The 15,739-nt window shown below is 48.2% G+C and overlaps 1 protein-coding gene across 4 annotated transcripts in view; it reads right to left on the bottom strand.

The window, feature by feature from the left end:
* The window catches only part of MAPKBP1 (mitogen-activated protein kinase binding protein 1), a 102,854-nt gene extending 101,475 nt beyond the window's left edge, over positions 1-1,379 (bottom strand). For all 4 annotated transcript variants that reach the window (XM_069017399.1, XM_069017400.1, XM_069017402.1 and 1 more), the window contains exons 1-2: positions 1,335-1,379; positions 170-507 (exon numbers count right to left, since the gene is read on the bottom strand). In XM_069017399.1, the coding sequence (XP_068873500.1) occupies positions 170-286 (117 nt within the window). In that variant the 5' untranslated portion in view covers positions 287-507; positions 1,335-1,379. The remainder of the gene's footprint in view (positions 1-169; positions 508-1,334) is intronic.
* Between the last annotated feature and the right edge of the window lie 14,360 nt (positions 1,380-15,739).

Below are 15,739 nucleotides of genomic sequence, written 5' to 3'. Positions count from 1 at the left end.
AAGGATCTGTAGCACAGCAAAGATCCCAACTAAAAGACAGACCAGTCATGCATCAGTTCCTCTGCATAACTCTACAGTTACACCAGGTCTCCCAAAGCAGCATTATCAGTACAGATGGAAACTTAGACAACAAAGTTAAAGCATGCTGGCTGCACCACACAGCACTCACCTTGCTGCCTATATCTTCTCGCTTGTTCCCAGGCTTGCTTCTCCTCAGCTTAATGGAAGGGGAGCGAAGCAGATTTTTGATCCGACTTGTTATCGTAGACCCTTCGACTGACATCATCTCCAGGTGCCACGGAGGTATTCACCCCACACACAGACGGTGCCTGGGGAATGAGCCCAGGTTTGAGGCAGAAACACCACTGTGCTCAGCTTTGCTCCCACACATTCACATATCTCTCTCTGCTCGGGAACTCCACTCCTGTTACACTGCAAAGCTATTCACAGAGGCTGGCAGACTTTCCTTTTGCAGATTCCAGAGGATCAAATCAGCAGTAATCTAAACTGAAAGATGCATCGTGAGTCAATACGAAATTCACAATAAATTCTAGCCTCATTCTTTGCAAGAAATGTAAATGCAAGAGCTTATAGTGATGCCTTAGGCAAGGCATAAATAGGGACAGATGCAGCATTATTATTTTCAGAGGTTTCTGCACAAATTATCATACATTTAATATCAATTAACACATCCACACCAATTCCCAAATCCAAAATTTAGATTTTGCACTTCAGTATCATCTTATGACAAAGAAAAAAATTGCCACCCCTTGCTTTAGCTTCACACACATCCATTCCACCTTACGCTTCAGAGCCTGGAAAGCACAATGCTGTACTTGACTACTAAATGCCGAGTAGCAGAAGAACCCCGACAACACACATGAGGGAGTTTTTAACTCTCACTGATCTATCTCTAAGTCCACACAATTACATAGTGTGTGATACCAGATAATAAAGGCATATGATGTTTCCACGTCCCCCCACCCTCTATTTACAAAGTGGATCAAGTAGGCACCTACAGCTGCTGCCAAGGATTACAGACCCCCGGCCAATACCTTCACCTTTCCCGAAGCGCCGCTGGTGGCCGGGGGAAAGAGGGATGCAGTCAGAGCCTGCAGTGAATTAACCTCCCGGCTTCTGTGCAAAATGGGGGCGGGGGGAAGAAAGAGAGAGACAGAAAGAAGGGCAGAGAGAAGAGAGGAGAGGAAGAGAGAAACGTCCAAGCCAGCACAGCCAGCAGCCTCCTCCCTGCGGCGGCAGCACTGCGGGCGAGGGGCCGCGCCTCCTCCGCCCGCCCCAGCCCGCCGCGCCGCGCCTCGTTGAACCTCTCCTACCTGGCGTCCAGGAACGGCGATCTCGGCGCCCACGGTGCCCCGCAGCGCCTGCCCATGCAGCCGGCCTGCCCCGAGGAGGGGCCGCGGAGCGGGCCGCCCCCGCGGGCGGGGCGGGGGCTGTACCCTGGGCGGCGGCGGCGGCAGGGAGGGGCGGCAGTGAGGGGGCGGCCCCGCAGTGCCAGGTGCCGGCCCCGCAGTGCCAGGTGCCGGCCAGGCGCTGGGGCCGAGCCCGGGCCCCGCCCGCCGAGCCCGGGAGCGCAGGGGCGCGCGCCCGCCCGTCCCGCCCCGCCGCTGCCCGGCCCGGCCCGGCCGCCCGGCAGCGCTACGGCGGCCCGCGCGGGCCAAACCGCGGCGCCGGGGCGGCGGAGGGAGACGGGCGGCGCTGGCGGAGGGATCGCGGCGCGGTGGCCGTGCTGGGCTGTGCGGGGGCGGCCGTGCTGCGCTGGGCCCCGGGAGGCCGCCGGCGCTGGTCGAGCTCCGGCGCGCTCTAATGGGGGACCCGAGGGCGCGTCTCCGCAAAGACTTGACACAAGAGCCAAGTGAGACCCGGGAGAAGGTCAAAGGCACGTAAGGGACCCGTCCTGCCGTTCCCGCCGCCCCTCAAGGCCCTTGGTAGCGGCCCCCGCCTCCATCGTGTCCCGTAACCCTGTCCATCATTTCCCTGGTTGAACCTGTTATTGTAGTGTCTCTGGCAGAATGGAACGCGTGTTGGCTTAACATCCAAACTTAATATAGTCGTTCCCAAGAATAACCAAACTACCCTTACTCTGACACTGCCACCAACAGCTAAGCAAATATGGAGCATCCCTTGGACAGTAACACCAGAAATTTGGAAAATTGTGCCATACATAAGACAAGAGGTAGGACGACAACAAATGTCATTTAACCCATCTTGGTCTCCTTGGGCTGAACTGCTGGAGCAAATTAGTGTGTCTGCAATTCCAACCTCATTGTTTGTGGACCCTCTGACTTTTGTTGTTCTTTGGACCACAAGCATTTACAAATCTTGGGTGCTTCCTACCCCTTCAGGATGGGTCGTCACACCGTGCCTGGGGGTGTTGCTGTCGCAGGGGGTGTCACACTGTCCTGACTACCCCACACACCTGTCTGGCCATTCCTGGCTTGTCACCACATCCTGCCTGTGCCACGACAGGAGCCCTGTGGGGAAGTGACGGGGAAGGGGACCACGGGACTGTGTAACCCTGCTGCTCTGGGGTGGGAGAGGGGACAGAGGATGTCAGCTTGTGCCCCCACAGTGTGGGATGGCCAACACTTCACATCTAGTGTGTGGATCTTTTACTGGGGCTATGATGTTCACACAGGTGGTGTGGAGGCTGCTGGCAAAGCCAAACCCATAAGCAGCTGAGCTGGGTATTCCTGGATGACCACTGGAGTCCACAACCATACAATGGCATGGTAGGACCCCACTGCGTAGATTTCCACCTTTGATGAAGTCCTGGAGCTCCTTTTCTCCTCAGCTCTTCAAAGGTTTTGCTAGGAGGCTGGCAGCCCACTGTCACATCAAGACACCCATGGAATCAGAAATTTGGACATCTGCTGGCTCCTAGCAGGTGAAAGCCTAGAAGCAAATACACGTCAGGCCAGCAATAGGGTTTTGCCTTGGAGCTGTCTAATACCTGTTCCCTGTGGAAAAGTTCAGAAGCCACTATGCTAATTCCTGTGCTTCCAAGTGGGAAGAGAGACAGCTGCCCTGCCATGCCATGACAGCTACTAACCACATGAGAGGAGGTGGGGAGGCAGATTTCACAAGCCAGCAAGGCTGAATTGCTGTCAGAGGGCATACATTTAGGATGTAGTTCCCTCTCTCAGTTCAAAGAGACCGTGCATATCAACACTGGTCACACCACAGCCCTAAAGGGGGGAAAGGAAACCAACCTTTCATAGCATGGAAAAGTCCTGCAAGCTCCCTCTTCCTTAACATGCCCTGACATTTATTGCAATTTGTCCTATGTCCTTGGAGTATCTTTCTGGCTCCCTATTGCCTACTGTGGGTGACCTGCTCCCTTTCCTGTCTTTGGTGACTGCCCTGTCTTCAGTGATAATTCAAACCCAGAGTATTCAGCAGTTGGAGATGATCCTTCCAAAAATACAGGCCATGAAAATTTGCTGAAGTTCAGGCAGAGATTTACCATGACAAATGACCCACATGGGTTATGGTCTTCCCCATTGTGGCCAGCACACTGCCACCATCACAGCTTGTGACTGTGTGAACCCGCACCACCAGAATTTCAGGAAATGTTTGTTTGCATTCCAGGCGGGATTCTGAGCAGGCACAAGGTCTTGCAGGGCTAGGATCTTAAGGTTTGTCTGGTCAGACTGCATAAACTGATGAAAACACCCAGAGGCATAACAGGACATCCTTCTAATCTCTATCAGTAACTTGCAGGAAGTGAATTTAAAATGTCAGTGTCTAACCTTCGATAGTTTTTGTTTGGATACACATGCCATAGAGAAATCCATGCTTGTTGCTGTGTCAAAATGTCACAAGGTTCTGGGAATGATGGCTTTTTGAAAGATACCGAATTTTGTGAGACTTACAATACAATTGTAAGAGTTGGTAATGTTGCAATTGTTTTTAAAATAAAAGTAATTGAAGTCCATGGAGCTGAGAGTATATGTATAGAATCATGGAATCATATAGGTGTCTTAGCTTTCGGCCCCAGATGTGGTCTGCAACCCAAGAGGTGGAACATAAGAAAAGGATTCTCTTAGAAAATGTGAATATTGTCCATTCCTACCAAACCTCTTGTCCTATTGCTCAATCACAGTGTGTTTTTGCTAAGGGTGAGGAGAAACTCATGAAGGAAACCAGACCTGCTGCTGCAGCAAAAATAAAATCCCTCTTCTGTGAAGATTTATACATATGCTTAGTTTTATCCAGGCTATCAACTGTAGTGAGTGGAACTACTCACAGTGGATATGGAGTTTGAAATGTGCACCAGCCTGTGCAGGACTGGGACCTGGCACTGCACAGGAGAAAAAATGTAGTCAGTAGTTCTTAAATTTCTGCTGTTCAACACTAAAACATCAGAGTCATCACATTTGGGAGAAACATGCATACATTTGAGAAAGAACTGAGGGATGTCTTTGAAAACAAAGGACAGCTGAAATGTATGCTTGGGAGATGCTGTTTAAAAGCAACTAGAATTGTTCCTCTTTTGTTGGAAGCTGAGCACAGCATAATGTGATTTGTGATTACAATTCTTTGTGTCTGTGAAGTGACTGAAGAGACAGGCTAACTCTGAAATATCACTGGACTTCAAAATTCATTGAAAAGGAACTGGGACAGGGAATGGATGTTTCTGATTTTCAGACTAAAGCATACTACCTTTCTAGTTATTTCTGAAGCAACATGAAATCTCACAGTTTCTTCATTTTGTCCTAAAGAGAAAGATCTTGGCAGTATTTTTTAAAGAAACTTTTTCTATGGTTTCATTAATAAAAACACTTGCTCTTTTTTCCTTTGATCTCAATAGTACAAAAGGGAAACAGGCAGGAAACACCAGTTTCCTCTAGGTATTGCAGTACAAGTCTTACCACACACCTGTTTCATTGTTAGAGGTATATGATTTTCCAATTGTAATATCAAATTTAGGAAAGGTTAGTGCAAAACCCTTGCACTGACTCTACAACTACTGGAGCTTTAGCTGGAATGAAACCAGAGAAGATGATGCTGTCCTGCATGAATTCTGTTCTCCCAGCCCTATCCTCCAATAAATACCGAACCACTTGAAATGGAGAAACTGCTTTTCATCCAGTGGCATGTCTAGAATCAATTGGTAAACCTGCTGCTCCATGACAAGCCTCCTGATGTTGCTCTTGCTCATGGTGTCCAAAATAAGCTCTCCCATGGCAGCAGTCAAGCTGGTAATCTGCTGGCCATTGCGCCAAAGCTCATTTAAGGTCTGTGTGTGGCTTGTGCGGGGGCAAGCACTTCGCTCTGTGCTCACCCACCCCAGCGATTGCTGCCATTTCTTTTGTTGTGCCATTATTGCCTCCTCACATATTAACTTTATTTCCAAATAAGGTTTGTATTTTTACAGTATGTTCCTGTAGGGCCCATCTCCACAGGGCAGAGGCTTGACTGAGATCAGTTAATGATAACCAAAAGCAACAGGACTTTCAGCTTCACTCTAGAGGTCATGAATTCTTCCTTGACAGAAAGGATAATGTACCATGAATAAATTATGTCATTTATCTTTGGCATTTCCAGCATTTGGTCTTGAATGATGCGTTCTTAAAGAAGTCTTCTGAGGGATGCTTTAAATAATGAAAGAACAGATGCCTCAACAAATTAAATGTCATATTTTTAAGCACTAGGTAATGAAGTATCTGAAAATGTTATTCTCTGTTGCAGAAATCCTCTGTGCTTTTCTAAGAAATAGCATTTTGCAATAGTTCTGTAATCCTGTAGAACTCCAAGCAAAAGGAACATTTTGGAAGTGATTTTAAAAAAATTATTTTCCTAGTTAAAAATATGATGTTAAAAAAAAAAAACATTAAAGAAGACACAAAGCAACAGAGTAGAAGTGCTACATGAGCCCTCTCAGCGTGAAATTAAACCTTCCCTTGAACTTGCTCTCCTTACAAAGCTCTTCTCACTACCTTTGGCCAGGCAGGGAACATGGGGTGAGTCTCCAGCCAGCTGTGCTGACATGCTGAGGGCAGATGTATCCCATGACTGCATCCACTGAGTGCTTCCCAAGCTCCCTGTGTGATGGGGGCTGCAAAGTGCTCTGTGCCTCTGAAACCCTGATGTTCTGATACCACTCTGCAGCCAAGTCCCTGAGTCGTAGCTTGATCATCTTGGGGTTTTGCCATTTTAAATTTGTTTTCTTAGTCAGAGAAACAGATCCAAGAAAGGATTTCATTTTTTCAGACACCGGTGTGCTGGAGCTGACATGCTCTCCTGGTATTAGAGGGATCTCCAAACTGGAAGCTGTGGCAGCCAGCATGAGCAATTGAGGCCAGCTCAGCGACCAGGTGAGTTAGTCAGGGACCAGCGTCACTCTCATGCAGATTCAGAGCTCCCACACAGCTCAGAAGATGGGTTGACCTTGCTTCACATGTGCCTGCAAAAATAGTGAGGACAGACATTTTGCACCACACCCTCACTGCTATGTTCCTGAGCAGCTTTCAGGCCAAGTGAAGAGCAGAGAACACATTTTTCCCACAAGCTTTAAACTCTGTGGAAGAAGAGCATTTGGTCTTCTTCTGTAAGAGCTGCCTACCCCAGGACCATAGCAGTGCTTTCCAGTTAGGATAATGACTACCATTTCAGCCTCGCAGGATGTTGATTCAGCAGGGTCATTATGCCTTTTTCCTTCTGTTGACTTCTTGTTAGAACAGTGAACAGCAGGCACTCAGATGTGGAGAGAGGGTGGAGGAGGAAGGATAAACAGCTCTGGTCTAGTCCAGAATAAAAATAACTATATGAGAAACTAGACAGGTAGAGGGTAAGAGAAGAAAAGCATCTACCAGGCAGTTCACATTTAACTTTTCTCCAACTAAGAAAATGACTGTGAACTTTATAATAATTTCATTATTAACCTCTTAATTAGATTTGAATTTGCCCTGGCAAAATGCACTGAGAATTCTTTTCTGGACACACAGAGGCCTCCAAAGCTCAATGTACAGCGTATCAGGTGATGAAACCCAAACAGAGTTAGTTGCTTTTGTTGACTTGTTTTCTGGTAGTGAGCTTTGTCCTTCCTCTCTCTCATTTATTGCCACAGCTACAAGGGATAAGCAGAATGAGTTTCTGGAAATTGTTTCCAACCACAGCTTAGGTCTTTTTATCAGGCTCCTGGTACCTGACTTGAAATGTTTAGAATTCAGCCAGCAGTTACACAGGATCTTTTCTTCATGTGTTCCCATGGAAGTCATGTAGACATCTATGGTTTATAATGCATCCAAGGAGGATATGCTTATATCATAGATCCCAGCTGTGCTTTAAAAAAAAGAAAAATATACATGCATGAAAGCCATTCAGCTGGTTGCCAGGAAATTGTGCTGATAAAGAGAAACTATGGGGAGTACAAACAAAATGTGCAGTATAGAAAGTCCAGCTGAAGATAGAAATTTACTGCTTAGAAAAGGCTTGTGTCCACTAAGGATTGATAGTTTCTGTAATAAGACAAAATGTGCACAGATGTACTTGGAAATCCCAGGCTCAGCTACACTCACTTTTTTTCTGAATTAGGAGAATGTCCCCTAAAATAAAGGAAAAAATTACAAATCCATTTAAATTTTGACTCTGCTATGGCAACAGGTGAACTAGTCTGCTCATGTCTCACTGCTGTATTTCATGGGATCAACAAAACCCATGCCCTCAATTAAAACTATTTTTAACATAATTAGCAAAGTGCACACAAGTGTCCATTCAGCTGTCAAAGCAAGGCCGTGTTCTGACTCACCTGGTGCCTGAGGCACGTGGGCCTCCAGCATGCAGTGAGGTGTGCTTCCAAGCCTGCTGTGGCATGGCAGATGTGGTTGATAAAAAAAATTATGTGCCAGCTGACTGAAGCCTGGAGGAATGGCTGCTCTAGTTCCCACAGCCACCTTGGGCAGCACGTGTGGTGAACAGCCCTCGGGAGAGCCTCACCATCTCCTGAGTGCTGCAGGGGCAGACAGGCCTGGCAGGGCACTGCAGGGGCCAGTGGCTCCCCAAGAGAAAGGCCACAGTCCCCACTACTTCTGTTCCAGTCTCCACTAGTTCAACGCTAGTTGTGCGAACGCCTATCCCCACTAGCTGTGACCTGGCCCACACATTCGTGCATTAGCCAGCTTGTGGAGGGAGATACCATCCTATTAAATTTCCACCAGAAGCAGGACCTGTCTTTGCTGTCCATTTTTCGGGATCAGAATGCTATGCGGTAGCTGCTGAATGTAAACGTGTTGCGCTTCCTGCTGGCTACGTGGAGGTTATGAGGGAGGACATACATCAAGTACTGAGGCAAAACTCAGCCTGGACACTGCCTGGGGCCAGTGAACTTGCCACCATCACGGCTTTGGCTGGTCAGACAAGCCACGACATGTTACCCAGGCTAATCCACAGGGGTCCTTTCAAGTTTAGATCTAACAGAGTCTGGGCCCATTTACACACAGGACCAAATGGTTTGGCAGTCTCAAAAGCCCACGGTGAGACTCCAGTGTTGCATGAACTCTGCCCTTTTTAGAGCATAGTTACCTGGGACCTTAGGTGTGGGTAGAGACAAGAGCAGCGCCATGCAGATAGGAGAAGGCTGTCTCCCATTGACTGGATAGGTGCCAGTGCTGGCAGGCACACAGAGATTGGATGTTGGATACTCCTACTTGCAAGGGGACTCCAGAGCTGAAAACCACGTGATAGGAAAGCATTTGACTCAGCTGGTACTTAAATAAGGGATGCCAAATCCTTGTTGCCTTTTGTAGGAGTTGTGTTCCATTGTTCTCCCTAATTACTGCTCTCTGGAAATACTGTACCACAGGATGAAATCACCATTGAACTCTGTGAGGAAGGATAAAAGCTTCCCTTAGAGCAATCACTTTATACCTTTCCCACTTTTGGGCTCATAAACCTTTTGCAGTGAGTGGGGGTGCAGATATCTACAAACTTCATCTTGTTTGCAGTGGGCTTAAGCGGTTTGTGAAAGGTGGTTGAGAAGAGCTACTTTGCACAAATGTCTTAAAAGTACCTGCAAGGGCTCACTGAGCAGAGGCTGAAAGCTGCTGCTTGACTGCTCTAAGATCACCCAGAGGCCTGTTCACTGTAGAAGGGTTGGGTTGGGCTACGTTATGTTGGGCCAGGTTAGGTCAGAGAGAGCTCCTTACTGTTACAGGCACAGAAAGGGATCACAAAATAGGGTTTTCAGCATGTGTCTAAGCAACTGATTGTCCTTCACTTGTCCTCCCTCTGGCACCATAAGCAAGAGCATACAAACTAACACCATATTCACTCCCAGACTGTTCTGCAGTGGAAAACAGTTATTTTCCAGGTTCTGCCCTCACAGAAGAGACTTTGCAGATTTCTATGGGACTAAACATCACACGGGAACAATGCCACTGCATCGCTTGGCTGATATCTCCCTGAATGTTCTTAGGTGTTTAGGCCAGCTCTGCACAGACTGCATGGATGGCACTCAGCACACAGGCTGGCCCTGGCCCAGGGACCTGAAAGCAGAGATGCTTGCAAACCCCTCTCTGCTGAGCTGGTGTTCCCAATGGCCTGCTGTCTAACCTCCCCCTGCTCCCCAAGAGTATGTAGGTCACTGTTCACATTGTTTTCCTCTGAGCCTCAACTGCTCCTGTTTTACCACTTTGTTTGCAATTAGCTCGTACTTTTGTAATTGACCTAAATAAGCCTGTTTGTTTCATTTTCCTCCATCCTATGCCTCATGTTTCCAGAGAGCTGTAATTAATAAGAACAATGCAGCATGACTATCTTCTACAAGCCCAAAGCAGGCAGTGCCCTGGCTGGAGTTAGTCTTGCTCTTGGTGCTCTGTAGCAAGCTGACAATGTAAACCAGAACTCATGCAGCTTTGGATTTTGCCCTGAGAAAAACATGGCATGACAGATCTTACAGCTTGACTGTGCTGTATGGCCTCCACAGATGCCTTTTATTATTACTACTGTTAGCAAAATTAAAGAACTAGAGAAAAACTGTGAGCAAGCAAATACGAAAGTCCCTCTGATGGCAAGTGATGTCAAAGCGTTATATCACAAGCCATGAAACCCACCCATTTGTATCAGTTCTCGCAGCTGCTCGCTTTGTCTCCCACAATCACACTTAGCACGGTGATGATGTTCTAAATTTCCTCTCATGTCACAACCCTGTCCTCCCCATGAGGTCTGAAGTGTGAAGGGTGGAAAATCAAATGCAACAGAGCATTCAAATTACCCCACTAAATCTCTCATGCTGTTGGGCAATACTCAGCTGGACAGGTTTCTGGCACTGCTTTTTGCCTCAATTTCCCCATCTGTTCTCATGAACTCCTGCTTGGAGGGGAGCATCTCATGAATGTATCATTTACTTGCACTATTTTTCACCTTTCACATCCTTAAAAGACAAAAGTAAATATCAAAACAAAACCTTGCAAGAGAGCTTTTTCCAAAACTTCCTGTTGTGTTCCAGACCCTCCCACAGAGATGTTCTGCTGCTTCCCACTGGGGTGCCCATCTCTGTGTCCCCCTCCTGCAGGCAGGGCTGTGTTGGGGTCCGTATGTCAGGTTGGCACAGAGGTCAGTAACGAGGCCCACAGGGGTTCTTACAGAGCCTGTAGAATAGGGCTTAGCACTGTGGCATCCCTGAACACCAAGCTCCATCCTCTCACCTCAGAGACGCTGGAGGAAAGCACAGGGAATGAAATGCAAATTACATGTCATGCTGTTTGGAAACCAAATACCAGAAATGCTGGCACGGCATCTATTTGTAGTTTTCCTGACCCACTGCTGGTATCCTGCCCAGCCCTACCTAGGAGTATGCAGTCAATGTCAGTCCCTTTGCTTGTGCTTGGTTCTCTAGAAAGACTCTGAGAGGACTTTGGTAGGTGTTAACAGGCAAAGCACAACTCGGTCCCAGGGGAGACTGGGACAGCAGCAGCAAGCAGGGAGACAGCTTGGAGATAAGCACAACAAGAGCTGTGGCACTTGATTGTAGAACTGGGGTTTTCCAATAAGCCTAAATTTCGTACCGCTCGAATGTAATTTCCTTGGGAAGTAGGGCAACAAATTACCATAAACCCCTTTCTCAATCCCTTCTGTTTAACCTCTGGCTCCTTGACGCAGACTTTGAGATCCAGGTTTTCCTCTTCCTCTGTAACATACTTTGGCTTGCAAAATTCACCACACAGAACAAAATCCAACCTTTCCACTCCCCATGGCAACCATAATTCAATTAAACGAGACAAACCTTGGACAGCAGTTGGTCCTTGGACAGGACGTGGTACACTAAATACGATACCAGCAGGAGGAGAGTGAAACACAAAACTCACGAAACAATCCTGTTAAAAGAGAATTGGCAAGAGGGTGCCCTTCAGGACAAGGACACACACACACACACACTCTTCAGTCCAGCACACTTTACATAGACGACAACAAATAAGCAGGACTGGGATTAATGGCAACATTTGCATGCTTGTAAGTCTATCTGAAGAGCACTCAAGCGCACATTTAACGTCTATGGATGGATGCATTTGTTCCCACTGCTAACATGCAAATACAGGTCTGACTAGGGATGCTTTCCTTAAGCAGTGCAAATGCGGGCAGAAAACACATGTCAAATACAAGAAAACACAGCCCATTAGTCATCTGGCAGGACGACTGACTGAGAGGGGAGTATAAAAGTATAGCCAGATCACACTCTCACGGTGGTGAAAAACAGAAAACACGGTGACTAATTACCAAAGTCACAGCAAACCTAAATATTATTCTCAGAAAGACTAGAATTAGGAAGGCTAGAAAGCTGGTAGCAACAGCCCAGAAATGTTGCCCAGGAAGAGGCACTATCTCCATCCCTTGAGGTTTTTAAGTCCTGGACGGAGAAAGACCTGACCAGCCTGGTTTAATCTCATGACTGCCCCTGCCCTGGGCAGGGGGCTGGACTACAAATCTCCAGAGGGCCTTTCCTATGTGAATTTTCCTATGATCCTGTGAGTGCCTATGATTTGGCATACAGAGGATGCAACTACTGACATTGCCATGACAACAAACTGGGTTTCTGCTGGTGTTGCAGCTTCCTGAAAAGAGAAGAGTGCACGCTTCCTTGAGAGAAATGCTTCCAAAACCCCCAAGATTTATAGCACTAGATTCATTCGAGCTTTGCTTTCAATCTAGTGAAAGAATTAATAGGTTATCAGCTTGTTGCACAGTTCATTTCTGCTTCTGTTTCAATTTTTTTTTTTAAGGCAGTGAAGAGAAAATTACATGCAATCTTGCAAAAAGAAGATAATTACATCCTCCCCCTTGGGGAGACAACCAAAATGTCTTCAGCAAACACTCCCAGTGCCAGTGGGAGGCAGCCAGTCAGCAGCCAGGGCCAGCTTCATGTGGCTCAGCACAGCCAGCCCCGTGCTGTAAAGCATATTCCTTCACCATTTGCCCTGTGGTCTTCCTAAACAAAAGCACATGAAGTGAAATGCATCCCATGTTTTGCTCAAATACTGCAAATGAAATCTCAGCTGCAGTAACTGGGAGTTGAAAACTGGGATTTGGGCAGACTTGAGGCAGTGGTGCTGCTGTGGCCAGTCACACACCCGGGGCGGCGGCAGGGCTGTCTGACCCATGGGGGATACACTGTGCTGGGTGCCCAAAGCCCCTGCAGGCTCCAGAGACAGCAGGCTGAGGATGGGGATGTGGGACTGCCACAGCTTCTGCCCTGGCAGTGCCCATGGGGGAGCCTGGAGACACGAGAGCACTGCGGCCTGAGGCGGCGCAGCTGCAGCAGCAGCTCTGTGTCCAGCCACACAAGGGCTCTGCTCTCTGCCACGTCCGCCTCGCACCCGGGTGCCGGCAGCACAGAGCACCTTCAGAGGCAGAGGACTGCTTGGTTTCCTGCACACTTCCCACTTCCACTGTCTGCCTCTCAGCCAGAACCAGGGATCCAGCCCCCTGGGACCCACCTTCAGCCAGGAATAACTTCTGACTTGAGGCAATTTTAGTAGGTCACCAACGCCGCTGGCTTTTTCCTTTGGCAGTTATGCTTTTCTTCCTCACCCTATGAAAATCAAGTTTTCTTTCAAACATGAATGTGCCCCTTGTAAGCTGATCTGCAATATAATTATTTTCTCCCTTGCTCAGCAAACTTTGTGAAACTGGACATTTTCCCCATCAAAGCCAGACAATAAGGCCTTGTCTACACTGGAGCACAGTAGTAACAATTCCCACTGTGGCTGCCATCAGTTCAGCTCGCCTGGTGGGAGCCATTTATTAAAATTTCTTCCTGAAGACTAAGCCTTCCAGCTCAAGTTGATTGCCCCACATGTCAGAGCCACAAAACATATGTGGGTTGAGACTTTTTTGCCATGGACATTCAAAAGCTGAGGAAGCCAATTCAAAGCTTTGCAAAAGCAGTCACAAGCTGCAAGTCTGATTGAACCATTTTTTAAAACCAAGTAGCCATTTTAATCTAGAAGTGCAGACACTGCTTGGGGAGCAGGAGTTAATCATTGTTATTGCAAAAGGTTTGCCAGCACCTCCTTTTTCTGTCATGCTTTTATATCCAGTAACCTTAACAGGAGTTAAAACATGATCGCCTCAGATCTACACCATTAAAACAGGTATCAAAATAACCAGAGCAGGAAAATTGTACTGCTGTGTTATCCATCTCATATGTGGAAACCTTCACATGTGTTTGAAGTTTGCTGAAGCTTGGCCCATCTGAAGTTATCCAGCCCCATAACCCATCTCCCTGTCAGAGAGACCACACCACCACCTCCCACACACCCCAAACCCAGCCAGCCCTGGCCAAGCCAGCAGCTGCCCCCACCCTGAATCCAAGGGGCACGTGCTGTGGGGCTCCCACAGGCCCCCATCCCAGTGTGCTGCTCCCACACAGGGCTGCCCACACACCCACGTAGCTGTGACTGCCCACTGACACCCCCATCACATCCACATCTTACACAGGGGGAACCTTGTCCAGGCCCTGCTGCCTTTCCAAGGCTGAGCATACAAATGTAGCTCCAGCCAGGCCCCAAAGGGACACCAAAGGTTGATCAAATCATGTTTTACTCTAGCTACATAACATTTTATAATAACATCCAGGTCCAGCACATCTCTGAAATAAGGCACAGCATTAGCTCACCTTTTCAAAGCTCAGCACTGCCCGTGCCTCAGGCTTAGGCAGGGACAGACAAGGCTGTCTAACCAAGAGCTGTGGCCCCATGGGGGGCCATGGGCTTGTGGCTGAGGACAGCACAACTTCACCCGTGCCAAGCAACAAGCAGCTCTTGCAGGAAGAGGCACCTTTAGCTGCTGTTTACACAAACAGCTCTGGCCTTCATTGGATACCATTTGGATACCAAAAGAAACCAGACACCTTGTCTCCACTGAGGTTTTTCCTTCAGGAGAAAAGAAATTCAGCAAGGAATTCCAGGATCCCTTCAAAAATTTTATTGCTGTTTTAGGACACCTGAGGCTAGAACATGTTTTGTGAATAAGACAGCACAGCTGGCAAGCCCTCAGCCATGCAGAGGGCAGGGTGAGCCAGAGGGAAGCAGAAGAGAGCAGAGAGGGATTGGCATGACCCTGCTGCTCTTCAGAAGCATGTGCTTAGCAGTTGCCTTGGTGCCAGAAGGCGAGTGCAGCCACCAGCCTGGGTTTGAGGTGCTGGTGTGTGTGTGTGTCATGGCAGGCCAGGGTGCAGTGCGGGAAGCAGCAGGGTCTAAGCCCCTTTTCCTTACACAGAGGATGGGGCTCAGAGGTCCAGGCCAGAGCAGGCAGAAGGACTGGTGGAAGAAGGGGAGAAAGATGAGCCCCTGCCTCTCAGGCCAAGAGCAGCTTGCGCAGCTCCTGCAAGAGGGTCTGGCACACAGGGCACTGTGAAGGCAGCAAGGGATGGCTGGTGCAAGAGCTGGCAGCAGCTTCCCCACTGCTGCTGCCAAACTACTCAGTCAGCTCCAGCACAGACCCACCCTTCTCCTCTTGCTGCTGCAGGAAATCCTGGCCAGGCACTGAAATGGAGGCTACAGCGGCACGTGCTGCTGCAACAGCCTTCAGTGGACAGTGCTGTGCTGTCCTAAAAACACCTGTAAAGCTCTTATTGTCCCGCTAATGGGCTTCTTGTTAAACAGAACAGTCAAGTAGCTACAAATCAAACAAGTCTTGATCATATTTTCACACTGCAGAAGGTCCAGGGGAAGGGTGGGGGTCATCAGTCATCCCATCCCATGGGCTGAAAACACACTGTGCTATTCCATAAATCAGCGAGCTTGTGTCATGCATTCATCCTCACTTACGTTTTTTTTATGTAGATTGGGTCCAGCACAATTTAAAAAACAAACTCTGGCCTCTTTTTTTAAGATGATTGGTATTTGCACTGGGGTTATTTTACAATTTTTGTCTAATAACAATCACAGGTCACTGGATTCTGAAGTCCAGACATCCAAAGTCCGTTTTCCAGGTCCAGTGGCACCTCAGGGGCATAAAGAGTTTTATATCCTTAGAGTGCTCAGTAGCCTCAGCTGCAAACTGGAGCCCACTGCTCATGTAAGCTCTGCAGACCCAGGCAAGCCTACAGACTTTGCCCAGCAGCTTTGTGCCCTATAGCTCCATGCACTGGAGAAGCCAGAGAAGAGCTGTACACCCACAGGTTTTGCTGCTTTGCTGGGGGCAGCCACAGCCCTGCCCCAGCACAGCTGGGGTTTGACCAGAGGGACAGACCGGGAAAAGCTGGGCAGGCTGTTTCATA

This window comes from Aphelocoma coerulescens, chromosome 5 (genome assembly GCF_041296385.1).
Source record: "Aphelocoma coerulescens isolate FSJ_1873_10779 chromosome 5, UR_Acoe_1.0, whole genome shotgun sequence".
Taxonomy (NCBI): domain Eukaryota; kingdom Metazoa; phylum Chordata; class Aves; order Passeriformes; family Corvidae; genus Aphelocoma; species Aphelocoma coerulescens.
The sequence above is the reverse complement of the archived record's forward strand: the minus strand, read 5'-3'. Positions and strand labels throughout refer to the sequence as shown.